The sequence below is a fragment of the Melanotaenia boesemani genome, chromosome 13, assembly GCF_017639745.1.
Source record: "Melanotaenia boesemani isolate fMelBoe1 chromosome 13, fMelBoe1.pri, whole genome shotgun sequence".
NCBI lineage: Eukaryota > Metazoa > Chordata > Actinopteri > Atheriniformes > Melanotaeniidae > Melanotaenia > Melanotaenia boesemani.
In genome coordinates, this window is record NC_055694.1 from 9,888,923 (window position 1) to 9,907,218 (window position 18,296).

Here is an 18,296-nt window from a genome sequence, read left to right on the forward strand (position 1 = left end):
ACATAAAAAATAATCAGTTTAAATTTTCATTGGTCCCCGGGCCCTTTTATTTTATTATAGTGTCGTTAACCATAAATTCATCACCGATCTTCTTACAAGACTAATGAATGTAGAAGAAACCTCGGTGCTTTCCGCCTTTGAGTAGTTCTCGCGAGATTTCAAATTGCAAGGTAAAGAAAATGGAAGTCGTGTTAGCATGGTAGCTGAGCGAATCTAACAACTGGAAAATAATAATTGACGTCGAAGGTATGATATTTGTGTTTGTGTGTGAGCATGTAACATTCAGTTTCTCAGTCGGGATCGTTGGAAAAAATTGGCTCTGCAAGGTAATGATGTAGTACTGGCTAAATTGATCAGTTAGCCAACTTAGCTGCAAAACACAATGTCGATCGACTGTAACAAGAGTCCTGCTTTACAGAACAACTTGTCCGGATTAACAGCATAGCAGAGCCAAGACGTTTCGTTTCTGTGGATTTTAAGCCACCTGGTTTCTGTTATTTAAATGAACGAAGCCTGTTATTTTCGTTTCCGTTTGCTTACAAGTGTAAGATACATGCATGAGGCATACGTGCTGTTATAACTATGGTCAAGTCTTCCTACAGATATCAGTGGACAAACTTTAAATAGCATTACAACAATAGAAAACAGTGAGGTGTGAACATAAGCCATTCTAAATCAACATAAAGCAGCAGAAACATGATGAAGAACCTTAAATAAAAGCTGCTTTTATCTAAGAAATAGAAACCTAACAAGGTGAGGAGCTGATTATTTAATTTTACACAGTACCTTTCATTTGTAATCTTGTGTGATTGTGTTTGTAATGTATAATCTTAAAAGGTGCATAACATAAGCTGTAAAATTTGAGGAAAATGTGCAACACTTTCATCAGAGTTTAATTGGAGCTGAACTAGACAGTAAAGCAACCAAGAAAACAAACATAAAAAAATAAATAAATAAAATTAATGTGATTAAGCAAGCAAAGTACATGTATGCTCCAAATGCATTCAGGCATGCTTCGACTCTTCCACAAGAAATATGCTCTGCCCACTGAGTATATTATTGATTTAATCAGATCCATTTGTTACACATTTTTCACCCTAATTTTTTAGGATGAAGGTTAAAGGGAAACTCCAAGTTTGATTGAGTCTGGGTTGTATCGTGGAGATAACTAGTGGTTTAAAGTAACTCACTTTTATGAAACTGCATAGAAATCCTATTGCCAAAAAAAGCAATAATACTCAGTTTTTTTTTTATTAAGAATGAAGGGCTTACATACAAGTGTATATATAAGAATTCATAATATGATAATTTTGAAAAATTCCAAACATTTGCAATTGAATTATGCTTTTTATTCATTGAATCTTTTTTGTCACTTGCTGTTTGTTTATCATCTAATGTGGATGCTTTGGTGCATTTTCTCACAATGCTATTTACAGGCACAGTGGAAGTCAGTTGGAATGAACATTTTTTCCAACTTGAAAACATTTGGCTTCAGCAACAGTGTAAGTTGGAGAGGTACCTGTTTTGATGCATGTAGTTGTTATTTAACATATCCAGTCATAGTTTCCCCTCCTTTCTGAATTCCAGAATGGATCCAATGGTAAACAATTCCATGGGTGATGATGATGATTCAGCTGTAACAGGTCAGTATTTTTTAAATGGACTGGGTAAAAGAATATATATGTGTTTTGTTTGTTTTTGTTCATTCTGTTTGCCTCTGTTTTTCTAAAGCTGAACAGCAGAGCCAGTCAGAGGGAGGAGAGTTGGGCGTTAGGCCCACTTTGTCGCAGGTTAGAAAGTCCTGGGGCTTCAGGCGGACAACCATTGCCAAAAGGGAGTTCATGGAAGAAGTTGGAGAACTAACCCACAGTCCCCCACTTGTTCGAAGAAGCAGAAATCGAAGAACCAACCAGACATCTGAGACTGCTGCAGAGAGCCACAACACACAGAAAGCCACTCGAACAGCTAGGAGTGTTTTAGATGACCTCCAGTGGTCTGCCCCATCTTCACCTGTGTCAGAGGATAGCAAGCCAGCCTCAGAGTCTTCTGCAGGGGTTAGCCTTGATCCCAGTTTATGGCAGGATTTTGGGTCTGCCTTCCACACTGCCTTCTCCCTGCTTGGGGGAAACGAGGACCTTCCATTGACTGTGACAGATGCATTGCCAGTCCCTGACATTTTGGGAGCCATGGATGCCACTGAGGATCCTAATCCTCAGGCTTTCCAGGAAGCTGGGTTGCCTGATAATATGGATGACATGGAGATAGCACAGCCAGTTGCTCCTGGCATTGTGGCAGAAGGAGAAATTAGTGATATGGTAGTGATCTCAAGTCAAGAAGAGGACAGTGATGAAATGACTCTGTTGCAGATTAAGGAGCAGCTAAAGTCCACAGACAGTCAGGCAGGTGCAAGGGCCCGAGGGGGAAAAGGTGGGAGAGGAAGGGCCAGAGGAAGGGGGAGAGGTAGAGGAAGAGGTAGAGGTAGAGGAAAAGGTAAAGGAAAGGGAAGAGGGAGGGGTAGAGCAGTGGAGCTTCAGTCAATCATTGCAATCGATGAGGACAGTAATGATGATGTCATCCTAGTTAATACAGCTGAGCCGCAACATTTACATGAGGAGCAAAAAGAAAATGACACTCATAGCCCTCCTAAAGAAGTGGTATCACCTGCCCACATTGATACTTTAAGTCCTGCTCAACAGTTAAGCTCAGACCTCATCATCATAGATAGTGATTTAAACCAGAGTACTCCTATAACTCATGGTCAGTATGATGATGCACCAGAGGAGATGGAGGATGGGGAAGGGAAGAAAGAGGTTGCGAATACAGGACTGTTTCCCAGCATATCAGACACTAAAAGATACAATTCCAACACTCTGTGCTGCATCTGTCGCCAGAAACATAATAAAAGGTACATGCTCATTTCTGGTAACAAGATCTCTTGGGCATAGAGGTTTGCATATCTGTACCATATGTCAATGTCATTTCCTGATCACGTTTTTTTTAGGTTCATGATCAACTGTGACAGCTGCCAGTACTGGTTTCATGGTGACTGTGTCGGTATCAGCGAAACACTGAGCCAGAAAATTGAAAGGAAAGAGTACGTGTGCCCGCCCTGCACTACAAAGAAGCAGAGCCAACTCCAGTTTGAGTCTCAGTCCCAGCTAGACCCAGACCTTAGCTTTCCTGAATGCTCAACACTATGTCCTCTTCCTGAAGAAGGGGTGAGACAAGAAGAGCAGCAAGCCCTCAAGGTTAGAATTTAATTTGAATTGTTACTGATCTTTCGATTGCTCTCAGAGTCAAGTTAAAACTAATAAGAATTGCCTTTCAGCTTGTTTTTTTTTAATTTAATATACACGTGAATATATCAGGTTTGTGTGATAGCATGTGTGATATTTCACCATCACTATAAGAGTTTTTTTCAGTCACCAACTGATTTTATCAAAGGAAGTCTGTTCTCTGTTTAAGATTAAAATCTGCTTTCAGGAGACTGTAGTGGTTGAGGATGAAGGGCAGGCTTTGATGACAACGACCAAAAGTGAAGCTGAACCTGAACCTGATCTGGAACACGAACCTGAACCTAAGGCTGAGATGGAGACAGACGACTCTTTTCCCTTGTGTACTGGGCCTGGCTGCTTCAAACAAGCCCTACCAGATTCTGTTTACTGTGGCACTGACTGCATCCTTCAGCATGCTGCTGTCACTATGAAGACACTCTCTGGCCCTAAGATGCCCAAGTCCAAAGGACGGGAACAGAGACAAGCTGCAACAACAGCAAAGGTAGGTGGAAACTTGCAGAGTTTTTATGATTAAAAAAATATTGGTATTAGATCTTTTCAATAGTCTTTTTGACATGATGTTTTGTAACTGTTAAGTATTCTTAATTAGATGTGTTAAAAATTTCCCTCACAGGCTCAGAAGGCAATACGGACATCTAAGAGATTGGCAGAAAAAGCTTTGGAGGATGCTGATAAAGAAGAGATGATGGAGGATGGCAGAGAGCAGGAGGCAGCTGCACCTTCAGTAGCCTGTGACCCCAGTCTCACAGATGTTCAGTCCACTTCCATACCGTCATCTAACTTACACACCACGTGTATGTACCATTTAATATTCACACACATTATACCAATTTATACACCTGGTACAAGGTGCCTTTTATGATTTTACAGATTTGGCCTCCCCTTAAAACCATTACAATACACAATCACACAAGCATATACACACTTGTACACATACATGTTCTCTCTGGGATGACTGATAAGTAGCAGGGGTCAGCAATGGGTAAGTATGTTCACTTTAATAGTTGCTCTTTTCTAGAAGTCCAAAATGTTCTGCTGAAACTTTCTTGACAAGTGGGGTTTCTGGTCCCAACTAAAAGCACTCATCTAAAGCAGCGTTAGCTGTAAACATCCAGCGTGCTGGTAGAATACGGCAGGGAAGCGGGGAGCGCTTTGCTGTGCTTGGTATTGGTACACTCCTTCAGTTGTCAGACTGAATGGTTTTGCATATTCAAAAGGGTCTTTCCAAAAGTCATGGCAATCAACAAATAACAATTAAGACAACTTGGAAAATATTTTTGTTGACAACAATCTCTCATTCTGGTGTTATACTATGTGAACTAAACAGCTGGACAACTCTACATTTAAACATTTAAGTCCTTTTTAAATATAAACTACACTTAAAACATATTCACTTAGATTGATGATGACTTTGCTTACATTCAGTGTAGTTTAAATAACTATAGATTGCATTTTTTACATTTTTTTCTGATAATTATACAACTGTAATTGCACAACTATAAAAGTTTTATCAGTGATTTGTGGTTTTATTACCTTGTCATGACAAAAAAACAACAACAAATACACCACATATGAAGGACTTACAAGGAGCTTGAGTGGTTTGTCATAAATGGATTAAACGGAAACTTTATTCATACTCTTTTTGATAAATAATACAAATCACTTTCTGCACATTTTATCACAGACTTTACAGTATCTGCTTGAATAGCATTTAAATGTAAAAAAATATATTTTTTTATTTAAAAAGAATACACATACACCAGCGAAGCCTTTCTTTTTCTCCATAATATTTACTAAAACAAATCTTCTTTTAAATCTAGTCTGACAACTTAATTAATCCAAAAACTTACAAGCTCACAAAGGTGACGGTTACCAATTAAAAGGAAGACTAGAGCAGCTTTCTAAACATTAACGACAGTAATTAAACATGTTTTCTTGCTGTTATGAAAGAGCTGGTTGTATTTTGGCTCTGGTGTCCTTTTATTATATAATTTCAGCAAGATGAAATATAGACATCTCTTAGCTTGATTGCTACTAAGCTGAATCTGCCACAAATCAAACTCACTGGTCCTCTGTGCCATTGCACACACTGGTTGTGTAAGTTGCGCTTTCCTTAAAAGGAGTCTGAAGGTCAAGCATATCATATCCATAAGGATATGTTTGTACTTCAAACAGCAGCCTAATGTGCTCGACACACGGGAGGCAACGTTGCTTCTTCTCCATTAATTTCCTGTGGAACTTCCGTGATGAGGCAAAAATCCCTGCCCTCCTTCAGCCCAGCAACAGGCAGCATTTGTGCATGTGAAGTGTTGTATTCGTTTATGTAAACGTGCACATGGGGGCTTGCGACCTGACACAAGAAAGTTGAGAAATGTTCAACATTACGTCGCTGTTGCATGGCACTACAACCAACCAGTGAGGGTTTCATTGACTGACCAAAGAGCTGGGAACAGGCTATACAGCGCAGTCGGCAACCACTTTAAACATGGAGGAACAGATCAGTTGTGTCTGACTTTCTCATACTTTACAATACTTCACGCAAAGATTATAGAGATGTAAATAAAAAGGCAGCCTCAGGGCGCCAGGGTGAATTTGTCCGAACTTAGGTCCTGGATTTATCTGGATCACTCTTGAGGTCCGCCATCAAATAATGATATATTCACCATGCTGTTTCCTTGTTTGTATAATAGGATGAACCCAGGGTTGTCTTTTTTTGTTCAGTAGAGTCAACAGCAAAACTTCTGTCTATTCAAACAAAATCTTCTGACTCCTCATCGTTGATGTTTTGTCTGTCACAGACTGCTTTCAAAATGTCAAAACCAGGGATCCAAGAGCGCGATGTGCGACGCTGCTGCCGTTGCTGCTGTTTGTTGCGTCCTGTATGGGTTTCACCTGGGTGGGGATGAGTTTAATCTGTCGCTGTCACTGGTCGCCTCCCATATGTCAAACCCATAATGCTTCCAACAGGCAACATTCTGTTCTTTTTTTTTTTTTTTTTTTTGTAGAGAGTTGCATTCAGTGCAACTTAATTTAATCTATTTAATCCATGTAATGCAGTTCATTGCATATTAATTGCTACATACATGCAAGTTTTCTTGCAGAAGTCTTCTTCAAACATCTTTCCCAATGTCTCAGGGAAAACACATTCTCTTAATACCTCTTCATGTTTCTTAATGCTGAAGCTCAGTGCCTTAACCAATCACAGCACACATACACTGACCAGCTGGACAGGATCCTGAATGAATAGGGATGAATAGGGGCTTGGCAACAGATATGGAGGAGGAAGAGGAGTATGAGTTGATTTGTTGCTACAGATGAAATGAAAAGATGCATCAGTTCAGATGAGGTTCCACCTGAAGTTCACTGACAGATCAGTTGTCACATTTCCATTAAGATGATGTCAAAGTGCCTGCTTGTCACCTTCAGTAAAATGCTGAGCTTCTGGGAGGGTCTTCATCCTGCTATAAATGAAAAATAACACTGATCAGCATATGGCATTCAAACCAGAGTTGAGAGAAAGTGATCTTAATCATGTAACTGAGTGCAACCATTGTATTAAAAGATCCTTCTTGGGTTTGGTCACATTTGTCCTGGGATAATGACTTAAATCCAACCCTGGTAGTTGTGTCCCCACATCCTTTGTTCTTGATCACACAATCACATGCATCCACAGTTCTTCATCTACTCACACACACACACACAAATGCTTTTTTTGACAATACTCATCTCTGATGACTTGTGGTCTGTCTCTGTTCTTCTTTTATCACCATCATACTTTCTTTGGACTTTTAAATTATATCCACCCTTTTAAACTAACCTTAATAAAGGTACATACAACTGATAGCATGTCTGAAGACACAGATGAGAAGTTTGAATCAATAGTTTGAGACAACCTAATGGCCAGGATGTCAGGATCACAAAAAAAGACCACCTGCAATCACAAATAACTTATACATTAGGTTTGTAGGGAGTAAACAGCAATAGATGCCTTTCTTTTCACCCTTATAAACATAAAATCAACCATGTTTGCTTAACTTTGAGCAGATGCAGTTTTTATTTTTTTTTTTTACAGGAGTTTAAAACCAGACTTTGGGGAGAAATATTATGAATGTCAACTACACCAAGGAAAATAAAAAACCGGAAAAATTGAGTACACTTCATACCAGGAGTTTGTTATGTCAAACAGGTCACAGTCAAGTGCCTTTTGTGAGTTTTAATTTCTAGTTGTCAAGATAACTTATTCCTACTTTTGAAACATTCTCTTTAACCCCTTACGATGCAGACGTACCGGTCCCGGTACATGACTACTAATCAACAACATTGCAGCCATGTGTGCAAGCCCCTCCGTCATGAATGCCCACAATATACACATCAAATGAAAGCTCAAAGTCTCGTCTTTCCGATGATATAAACCATTTTGACACGCAACAACCACAGCGCTAACACTAAAGCCTGTTTTACAGAAAAGCAGAAAGTTTAAATGTTGACTTTCCTTACCTTTGAGGGCTCTCTATAGGTCAAACATCAATATTTCCCATCAAGATTGGTCTCATTCTGTCCGTACAGGTTAGGCGAGGACAAAAAACTATTTTTTTCTGTGTGTTCTAAAGTGTATAACTTTTTATCAGTAATACTTGCAGTGATTCTGATTGCTGTGGGTGAAACTAGAGAGTGTTACCTTTACAAAGAGCCCAAGCCTGTACTTACAATCCAGAGCATTTAATAACAGCAGTAATTCTAATTTGGAGAGGTCATATTACAGGCGTTTTTGCCAAAATGACCCCGCTTGATAAGGGGTTAACCAAATTTAACTTCAAACTTTTTTTTTTCTGAATATACTACAATGTTAATCAGCAGCATATATTGGTCCTGGTGCTCAAACATCAGTTATAACTTCACTATGCAGATTTGCCCCTGAAATAGTTCTGCTGCTACTTCACACCTATAAAAATTGGGTGAATCAAATTACTTTGTGGTGTTAAAGACGTTTGCAAATTTAAAAAAGCACAACTGTCTGTTGTTGGGAGATAATTCACACCTCATTGGACAATTGATATAAATTTATTGGAAAATGTGTCAAACTAACTAATTTTTTTTTACCACTGATGTAGTATGATTCACATTTTATATTGGGGTGGTGGCAGAAAATTTAGCTGAGAACATATTAAACTATCTCACCACTAAGACTTTTGTCAGTGAAAGAGTTCTGAAGAATCGGTGTCATATCTTTTCCACATTGCTCACATTTTTGGAGATCGAAGTGGGTTGGAGAGTGAGAGAAATGGATTATGGGTTTATGGATCCAAACACTGAAATGTTAGTAACTTCAGCAAGTCATGATATATACTGATGGTAAAAAGAAATTGAACACCACTAGATAATGAAAATAAATAACAGGGAAACACAATAGAGAACTTAAGACTAGTTGACCAGCAGTCCATCAGAACCACGGTGACCACTGGTTGCATTCAGCTCTTCTTGACACCTCACGGAGCTGCTGTGCCTCTGAATGTGCAGCTGTGAGGTGCTGACACATTTCTGGAGAAGGTCCTGACTGAGCAGCTGGCTCCTACAAGCAGTGGTCCCGTCTCAGGGGACAACATCAGGGGAAGAGGGAGGCTGACACATCTTCACCCCAAGTTTTCCTCCAGTGTGACCACAACATCTGAGTGCGGCCTGCAGAGCAGAGGTGTCCTGATGGATCAAAGCATTTCTGATAATCTTAAGTGGTTGATGCAAGAAGAACTGCTGGTCAAGTTGTACAGGACAAACTTACTATAGGCCCCACCTGCTGTAAAGTGTTTCTTTTCCATCAGTATATATAGCAGTAAAACTAAATATAGGCCAGCCGCAATCACAACAGTCTCGTGTTGAAATATTTCAAATGATCTTGCGTGCACATAACCGTTGCTTTTCAAATTATGTATCCAACAAAAGACACACTAAAAATAGGTTGGTTCAGAGGGTTGACCACCTCCCTACATGAGTAGTAGTAAAACTTTGCTGTGATATTTTTTATCTGACAGTACATGCTGTTTCCTTTCAAAGTATTCTTTTTTTGCTCATTCCATAAAACAGTGAATAACACTTTTTGCATTCTAAAAGCTACAGTTTGTGGGTTGGCTATTACATTTCCTGCAAAAATAGCAGATCTGACCAGACACCAAATAACAGAACATCACATTTCATCAAGTACTCTGAATAAACTGGAAATGTATATGTCAAGTAGTCACCTTATAAATGTTTTATTTGATATTTTAGGCAGAACATATTGAATGAGATGTAGAGACATAATCTGTAACCTAATAAGTGATGAACCCACTTGAAAATGAAAATGGAGCCTCTCCACAGCTTTTACTTGATAACTCGATATCCTTGACTGCCTTTAAATGTTCCTATTAGGTATGATAAAGTTGTTATGAAAAACCAAGAACAGAAACTGAGCTTCATTCTTCAAGTATATCTTCCACTTGTTTTGGTATGATTTCTCCAGGATCCAAGAAATATAAGCTGCTATTAAATATTTCCTTATCCAAGTAACCATCATCCAACCTTTTTCTGTACCGCTTAGCCCAATTCAGGGTCACGGGGAAGCTGGAGCCTATCTCAGCAATTATTAGGCGAGAGGCAGGCTACACCCTGGACAGGTTGCCAGTCCATCACAGGGCCAACACAGCGAGACAAACGGCCACTCACACTGTTGCGTCATAAGAATTTGCCATAATCATACATTTTCGTTAGTGCAAGACCCCCCCCCCCCCCCCCACCACCACCCCACTGTATCATGGTTTTCCACTTTGACCTGAGTTGAACTCTTATTCTTAGTTTTCATAGTTTCTGACACTCTAAACATGGCTCATCATGCTCTGTGACAAAATGCAAACACAATGAAGCCACTCATGAAATGCCTGTTAAATGTGACGTGTGGCATCACTGCTGAAACTAACATTTTACCTAACAAAACAAATAAATAAATAAAAAAACAAGTTGGAAATATAAGAAGTTAAAACAGCCAAATGTTTTGCTTTAAATCAGCTTTATGGTGATAAATTGTGGTAGGCAAACTCGGGTTGGGTCTGAGTGAAGCGGTCTGAAAACTGTCTGTTTTTTCCCCCTCAACCTTCTTAAAACAATATCAAAGTTTCATCCCCAACACTCACTCAGTAAAGTCCAATGCTTTTTTGTGTCCACACATCTCGCCTTGTTGACTTTGACACTCATCGGTTCTGAAATGGACTAGTTTCCTGTTAGCAGCCCATTAAGAGACCACACATATACAAACAAATTTCATTAGGTTGTACAGCTTTGACATGGTGGAAGTATAAAATGTGTTCTTAAGTTTATGTGCAACATGGACTTTCAGCGAGTTGCATCCCTTTAGAAGGCAAACTTTAAACTCAGCTGTTGAGTGAGGTGTGATCACATCATAAAATATTACTGCCATGGGAAAGACATGTGACTCTTGTTGATTAGTGTCAGTGTTGACAATTGTCTGTTATGGGTTAATTTTACAGTGGGTTAGTGCACATGTACTGGAACATGTTTTAAAACTGTCCTAACGAGCATGTGTTCGCTGCCAATAGTATAAAACTTTATGATTGATTTAAAATGGATTTTCATTCCAGGTTGGCTAAAACTTTATCACTACTTGTTCTCCCATCACAGGCTCTTAAAGCTTGCATGTTCTGAGGGTGTGCAGTTTTTAACATTTGGTGTCACCACCGGTCTCATGCAAAGAATAGTACAACACAAGCACCCTCTACTGGCCAGAATGTTACAGTACAACCAGAAACAATCTACGAATATTCCCTGTATTTGACATTATTATCCCGTCTGATATATTGAGTGACTCAAAATAGCGCAAACTGGGTAACTGCATATATTTATTATTACAAATGATTATTATTAAAACAATCAAGTGCTAAAATTGCTAAATTAGTTGCTCATTAGTCTCCCTTCAAGAAGAAAAAACAAAACAAAACAAAAAAAAAAACAAAAAGCTTGCATGAATGTTTTAGAATGATTTTACATACACATTCAAAACAGTAAGTCAGTGTTTAATTCAAGGAGTAGTCATGGCTTTCCTTTTGAGAACAATCCTTTTGCAATATTTTTTACTTTATTTCTCCTGAATTAACTCTGTAAGAAGTGGACAAAAAATGATTCAGTCCATTCACGTACATGTCACTACAACAACGAATCAGTGAATCAGTGGTCAGAATAGCTCAAACAAAACAAATGACAAAGGGTAATAAGCAAATGCGTGTCACTTTTGGGGAAAATGCTGATTTAGTGTCTTAGACTGATGTCAAAGATCTGTGCTATTATAATATAAAATTAATTCAATATTAAGCAGCTGTTGTTTAGATTTGCTGTTTGATTGATATAGTTTATACCTGGATTAAATGGAGTAAAAGTAAACAAAATAAAGCAAAATGAGAAATCAGCAAAAACAAAATACAACTCTGTTTACTTTGATTTCTAGATTTAATGTTAAGCATCCTTTTACTATAACTTTGTTTACTAGCCAGATAAATAATATTTGATTTCCCTAATTTACAAATGATTGGCTTTAGGACAATTAAGTTCCTGAATTAAACTTACTGATTGTTGCTTGGATTCGGTTCAAGGTCATGACTTGTAAAATTAAGTGAAACCAGTTCTGATATTATTGCTTAAACAGAAGACATCCAAATATTTGGTTTTGAAGTCCTCAATATGGGGGAAATGCTGGTCATACAAGATTATTACAGTTTGGATGCTTTCAGGCTTGTAGTAAACTCTCTACAAAATATATGAACAGCATGAGCAGTATTATTTGTTAGATATTTAAAGTATAACTTATCAAATCAGAGTAATCTGTTATTGCTTTTTCTCCTTCATTGCTTTGCAGTACTAGCCTCAGCTTTATCTTTCCACCTCATTTAAGGCAGTGGTGAAATACTCCAAGGCTGTTGGGCTTTGTGTGCAAATCCACTAATTAATCCAGACTGTCTTGCTATAATTTATTTATGACACTTGATGAGGGCACTTTTATATTTAAGAATACAGTGTGCAGATATTACTGCACTCTGTATAATCATGATTTTTCTTTTAGGGGAAACGGGTATCTATTGGTATAGATGAAAAAGTACCATAAATGAATGGCATCATATTGATAGGAACATTTTTGGTATTTCCCATCCCTAGTTTTCAGGATTAGGATGAAGTTAATAGACATTTTATGGAATCATGGTCAGTAATAGAAAGCTGTGGAAATATTAAAGGGTGATTAAAAAACTGTATTTTTTTTAATACTGTTACATACACATCTATTCTATTATAACTTTTAGAATTTGCTCTGTACATATATATTTATGTTATTCTCGTCTTAAGTACCAGTAACACCATAGTTATAGTTAATACAGATAAACAAGAAATTGCTCTTTAATTCAAAATATTTTTTAAGGTTTTGACCTGCTGATTGGATAGTGCAAATCATTGAGGAGAGTCTGTTTAAAACACTGTTACAGCTGTAGATGGAGGGAGCTCAGACCACCCGGCCTTAAGGATTTATTATTACCTGTTGACAGCTGAGACTTGGTTTCTTGATTAAACAGAATGCTGAATCCAATATTATATAAATATAAATGTTACACTATAAATATAAATACATGGACTCTATGAATAGTTTTCATAAACATATAATAACCTGATCAAGATAAGCCATCTTAGAAGTAACCCATAGATATTTTCCAGACATTTCTCAACTATCAGCAACTTAATTCTTCACTGCAGCAGACTGTCTAGTCTGTGGTTAATCTGATTAGTCTGTGTTGGCTACTCAGTCTCTACAATCTTAGAACGAAGCATGTGTTTCTGCTCTGAAACAGCTGACGTGATTCAAAAAAGTTCTATGCTTAATTTGTTGATCAACACTTTTGTGGACTCAGAAATCAATGCATGTTGCATTTACACAAACATAGCAAGGTTTATTTTTATTTTATTTTTAATATTTTTTGGTTAGAAACGCTTGGTGTTTGTTTTTGCATGTGACACAGCAGAGCAAAGTTCACGTTTTCTGTGTGTGTAGCCTAGAAAACAACAAACTAAGGAGCTTGTGACATAGCTTCATTTGTGTCTCATAGAATATGTTCACTTTAAAAGCTGACACACAGATGGGCCTGGAATTAATGAGTACACAAACAAATATTCACACCAACAAATATTTGTGCCAACACAAAATGACTGAGGAAAAACAAGTGCACACCAATAATGTGCATATTAACATTAATATAATGATGCAAATATGTTTCTCTGGCATTAAATAAAAAATAGATGTTAATAAATGTTTATTGGTTATTTACAAAATTATCAGAAACTACTGGTATTGACCAAGAATTTAACTATTGATCCATAAACATTAGCTAAACCACATACCTAACAGCACACTCAAAAGACTATCCCCATGCAGCTAGTTGACAGAATGTAAGGCAGTTTGTGGTTTTTGTGTGTATTCTGAGGCCTGTGTGATGACATTTTCATCACCGCTGCATCAGACCGCAATGGTCTATTGGGTTCCTGTGTGGCTAAATGTGTCAACTGTCAGTGTGGATCAAACTAAATTCTAAAGAAAATCTCCTGGACCAAGAAGATGAGGTACAGAAAAACAACAGGGACACTTAGTTTAAGGAGATACTTTGTAGATAATGGCATGAAATTTATATACAGTACATCATATCTCTGAAATATATTGTACACTGATTACATGCCCATGAATGGGAAAATTCAGAACCATCAACGGAATCCCAGTTGGCTTTAGGATGAAGAAGTGGAAACCATTTACCCAGCCTTAATGTTTTAGTTTGATCATGTATGTAAATACCTACTTTTGTATAAATTAGTGTGTAGATCAGATGTACTCAGAGACACAGAAAGAATACAGATGTTTTCGTTTTTACTTGATAAACAAAAGAAGGAACATCATTAACTTTAAAATATGATTAATTCAACCAATAGAGCTCACTGGTGTGACATAAGCAGTGCTAAGCATTGAAGATGTGGTACAAAGACCCAAACATACAATGCTCAGGATGGACTGAGTTAAAGACAATTATGAGTGTCCAGACAGAGAAAAACCTAAAAAAAAAAAATGCTAAGATACAAAAAAATCTGGGGAGTTGAAGGGTTGGACCCTTATGAACACAAGGAGTGGAAGTCTGGCGTGAATGTGCTACCATACTTCTCCGAGGCTATGGTTAAATAGGCTATAAACTATGGTTTTATGACACATGCAAACATAACTGAAAATCACCTCATAAAAACAGCCTGCATCTATGAAAAGGTTTGGGGGAATGCTCATTTCAACAGTTTCACATCGTGTTAATAGTTTTCCTTATATTTTTACAAAAAATGGTTAAATCTGTTGAACTAATATAACTGATGCTACACAGGGTTGACGGTGCATGTGCCTTTATTTATTTGTATTTTGACTTCCATGAATACATAGAGGCCAGAACCAGATTCATTCTTCATCTTTATTGGCAAACATACAACAGTAGGCATTTGAAATCAAAGCTTGAAAGCTTGCCTGAAAACAAGGAAAATTGATACCAAGATGAAGTAGAACTATTTTATTTCCTTCTTGTGTACACTTTATATTAATCTATTTGTTTGTGTGGTGGAAAACTACCATACCAGCTATACTAACGCTAGCGACTACTTGAGCAAGTACGGGTAACATTTTCAAATTGACTACAGATAGAAATGAATGTTTCCTTCTCTCTGTTGTGTTATTTCTATAATAAATGATAGCACACAATTTCATGTAAACTATGTAAAATAGAATTCTCTTTATAATGTTACTCAGCTCTTTACACAAAGGGTCTGTTGTTGTGTTGTGATTCACCTCTGCAAGCTACAACAACACATCTCTACCGTCACCATACCGTGATATATCGCTTGGGAGTAATGTATGACTTACCTTTATGAAAATGCCTTGTGGACACCACCATGTGTGGTTGGATTTTTGTGTCTAAGGTGATTTTTAGTTGTCTTGCAGGTGCAATGTATGCCGTACAACGCCTCTTGGTTACATTGTTAACATTGCAATTAACATTTTCCTTCCATGTAGGAAAACGATAACTGAGGTTTACCTTTACATGTGTGAAAACGGCTATGACATATGACTATTCATCCAAAACATGAAGTAACGTTTATCCTCACAGTACGAAGTTGTACACAACAAAGAAGGGAACCTGTTCAGTGCTGCCTTTACCCACAATGCTTAGGGCAACCTGCGTCTAATTTGCGAGTTTTATAGCGAGAGAGAAACAGTTAGGCACTTTTAAGCCTCACTCAAACACATCTGCAACAACACCTTAGTTTGTAGGCACAACAACTGAAAAAAAGAATGACTATCATCTCATGAAACTGTGTAATAAAGAGGCGAAGCAGCGCCACATGCACATACTTTGCAAAGATTCCTCATCTCCAAAGTCACAAAACAACAGTGTAACATCTGCACTGTTTTTTAGATGTGGGACACAAGAGGAGCCAATGATTAATCCTGTGATAACAACACTGTTGGTATCTACACAACTGGGTGAAGGTCCAGTTTAGTTTGTTGTGTTTCAACAGCATAAAATCACAAAGAGAGTTCAATCTGTCATTGACACTAGCTTAAGATGACTTTTTACCATTTGACTTTCTTACTGGGCTGTGAGATACTGCTGTATCATTGCTGTGGTATCATTGCAGATTAAGACGCCTTTTCAGACACTTCAAATCCATTTGGCAGAATAACAGTAACAGCACTTGAGCTCTGTGATGAGATGATACAGAGTGCCATGTTGATGAGTCTAGTTGGGCCCTCAGCAGAGCTCTGCTACTGTATACTTAACACTGTATGACAGCCTCATGTTTCATCCTCACCTAATATAGATAACTCGTATACCAGGAAGACAGTAGTATATACTATAATGATGAATTTTAAAATAAAAAAGTTACCTGGAAGTGTATAAACAGTTTTATATTAGATCAACAGTAGAAAGACTGGCGATTAGACTGACTTATTTGCTTCTAGTAATTAGCTGACCACATATTAACCATTATATTTAAAAAGCAGGATGTTACAGCTGCTTGACTCAAGTCATGAAACCTCAGTATTTAAGTTTATGATGTTTAGGGTGAAATATGAAAGGCTGAGATGTGCCCACAGAGCTTTGTGTAAAATGTGAGAGACAACATCTGATTGATTTAACTTTGAAATTAGCTTCTGCAGAAATACCTCAGGCAAAGGCAATGCATGTCAGCTTGTGGATACTTGATAGATTTAAAAACTCTCATACACAACTTAGTGAGCTACTCTCAAGATTTCACAGAAATATAATTCAGTGAAATACATCTGTACATCTGTAAATAGACACAGTCACGTACTTATACACCAAGATTCTTTGTAATTAATCTAAAAGATACATGGTGTACTTGTTCTGTTGCTTTTACCTTTTTTTTCTCTTTGTTCATTTAATTAGTCATTTTTAACAGTTTTCTTCCTGTCAGTGGTTTTAAGCAAGCCTACCTGTAGTCAGTACTGGGGACCAGTTAAAACCAGTCTGATTTTATACAGCCTCAGCTTCCATTACAAAATGTATAATTTATGACCTTAGTTATTAATAATGTCCAAAGGGACCTCTAGCCTCAGGATATTTTCACATTATTAAATCAGGACACATCCGCACCTCCAAGGAAAAGGAAGCGTTAGGAATTTAGTAACTCATGTTCTTCCCTTTATGATGATGCTGAATTTTCTTGGATGGTTCCTGTCTGTTTGAGGCAGTCTGTGTTTTGTTTTTAATGCATTGCACTCAGAATTTGGTTAAATTATTTTCATTAGCATGTAATCAGTGTGGTAGCGGGGCTGGCATACATTTTGAGGTACATCAGGGATCACTTTTTAAATTAAACCTGCTATAAATATTCCCTCTGTGTAACTGATGTGAGCTCCATGTAAGCTAGGTTCTGTTTGATTCACGAGTCTCATTTCACTTCCACTTTAAATACACAAACCCCTGAATATTGGTTTGCATAGTGATGCATTTAGACCTGCCATAGACTGGAACAGCTAAGGTCACAGTGAGCCAGATGCTCAAAACTTTGTAGATTAACAACTAAAACTGCAAGTGTCAAGGCAGAAATGAACATTCTTTCTGTAAGACTTACAATGCCACTCTTAGAGTTTTTAGCCCAAACTCAAGAGCTCAATGCTGATTTTCACTCACATCCATAGGCAGGAACAGATGTAGTGAGCAGGAAAAAAGGAGGTGGCTATTCTGTAAATGCATTTGCAAAGTCCTTAAACAACTCCATAGCTACAGCATCTTTGCTCAGACACAACTTTTTATAGCACCCATATTAAAAAAATGGTGACAGACATAATGAATTTATGTATTTGAAATATTAAAAGTAGGAATATTATGATGATAAAGGCAACATCTGTGTAATGGCTCATATTTTATTACGTTTTATCAATTTTCATTTATACTTTATTATATCTGATAGTGGGTGGGGAAAAGCTGGGACTGAAATGTAGATGTATTTATAGCCAGAAGTATTTGTGGGCCATGAACATTCTTTCTGGATGTTTTTACTTTATTAAAAAAAGAGAGAAAAAGTAAAAAAAAAAAGAAAAAAAAAGTTCTTATGTACACATTGCCCATACATACAGTGATTGTCATGTACAAGTACATGGGTGTCAATTGCACCTGTACAGTTGATCACATATATGTGTGTGAACTATCATTGCAGTCCCTTCTACTACATTAAATTAAAAGGAAAGATCTCCTGACAAAATATATATTCTTGCTCTGATCTGTGGTACTAGTTAGTCACATTGTTTTTGGAGTAAGTTGCTGTGTTTTTGGGTTATCAGTTTGAGATGGCTGATATCTCTAAAGCTCTTTTCATACTGGTCAAGTTGGCAGCAACTCCCACAAACATCTGGCTCATGAGTCCAGTTTGAAA

The 18,296-nt window shown here is 37.5% G+C and overlaps 1 protein-coding gene across 1 annotated transcript in view; it reads left to right on the forward strand.

Moving 5' to 3' along the window:
- The first annotated feature begins 162 nt into the window (after positions 1-162).
- The window catches only part of si:ch73-181d5.4 (death-inducer obliterator 1), a 33,264-nt gene continuing 15,130 nt past the window's right edge, over positions 163-18,296 (forward strand). Inside the window, exons 1-7 of the mRNA XM_042003615.1 lie at positions 163-246; positions 1,437-1,502; positions 1,588-1,643; positions 1,732-2,905; positions 3,002-3,248; positions 3,484-3,777; positions 3,910-4,090. Coding sequence (XP_041859549.1) covers positions 1,589-1,643; positions 1,732-2,905; positions 3,002-3,248; positions 3,484-3,777; positions 3,910-4,090 — 1,951 coding nt within the window. The 5' untranslated portion in view covers positions 163-246; positions 1,437-1,502; position 1,588. The remainder of the gene's footprint in view (positions 247-1,436; positions 1,503-1,587; positions 1,644-1,731; positions 2,906-3,001; positions 3,249-3,483; positions 3,778-3,909; positions 4,091-18,296) is intronic.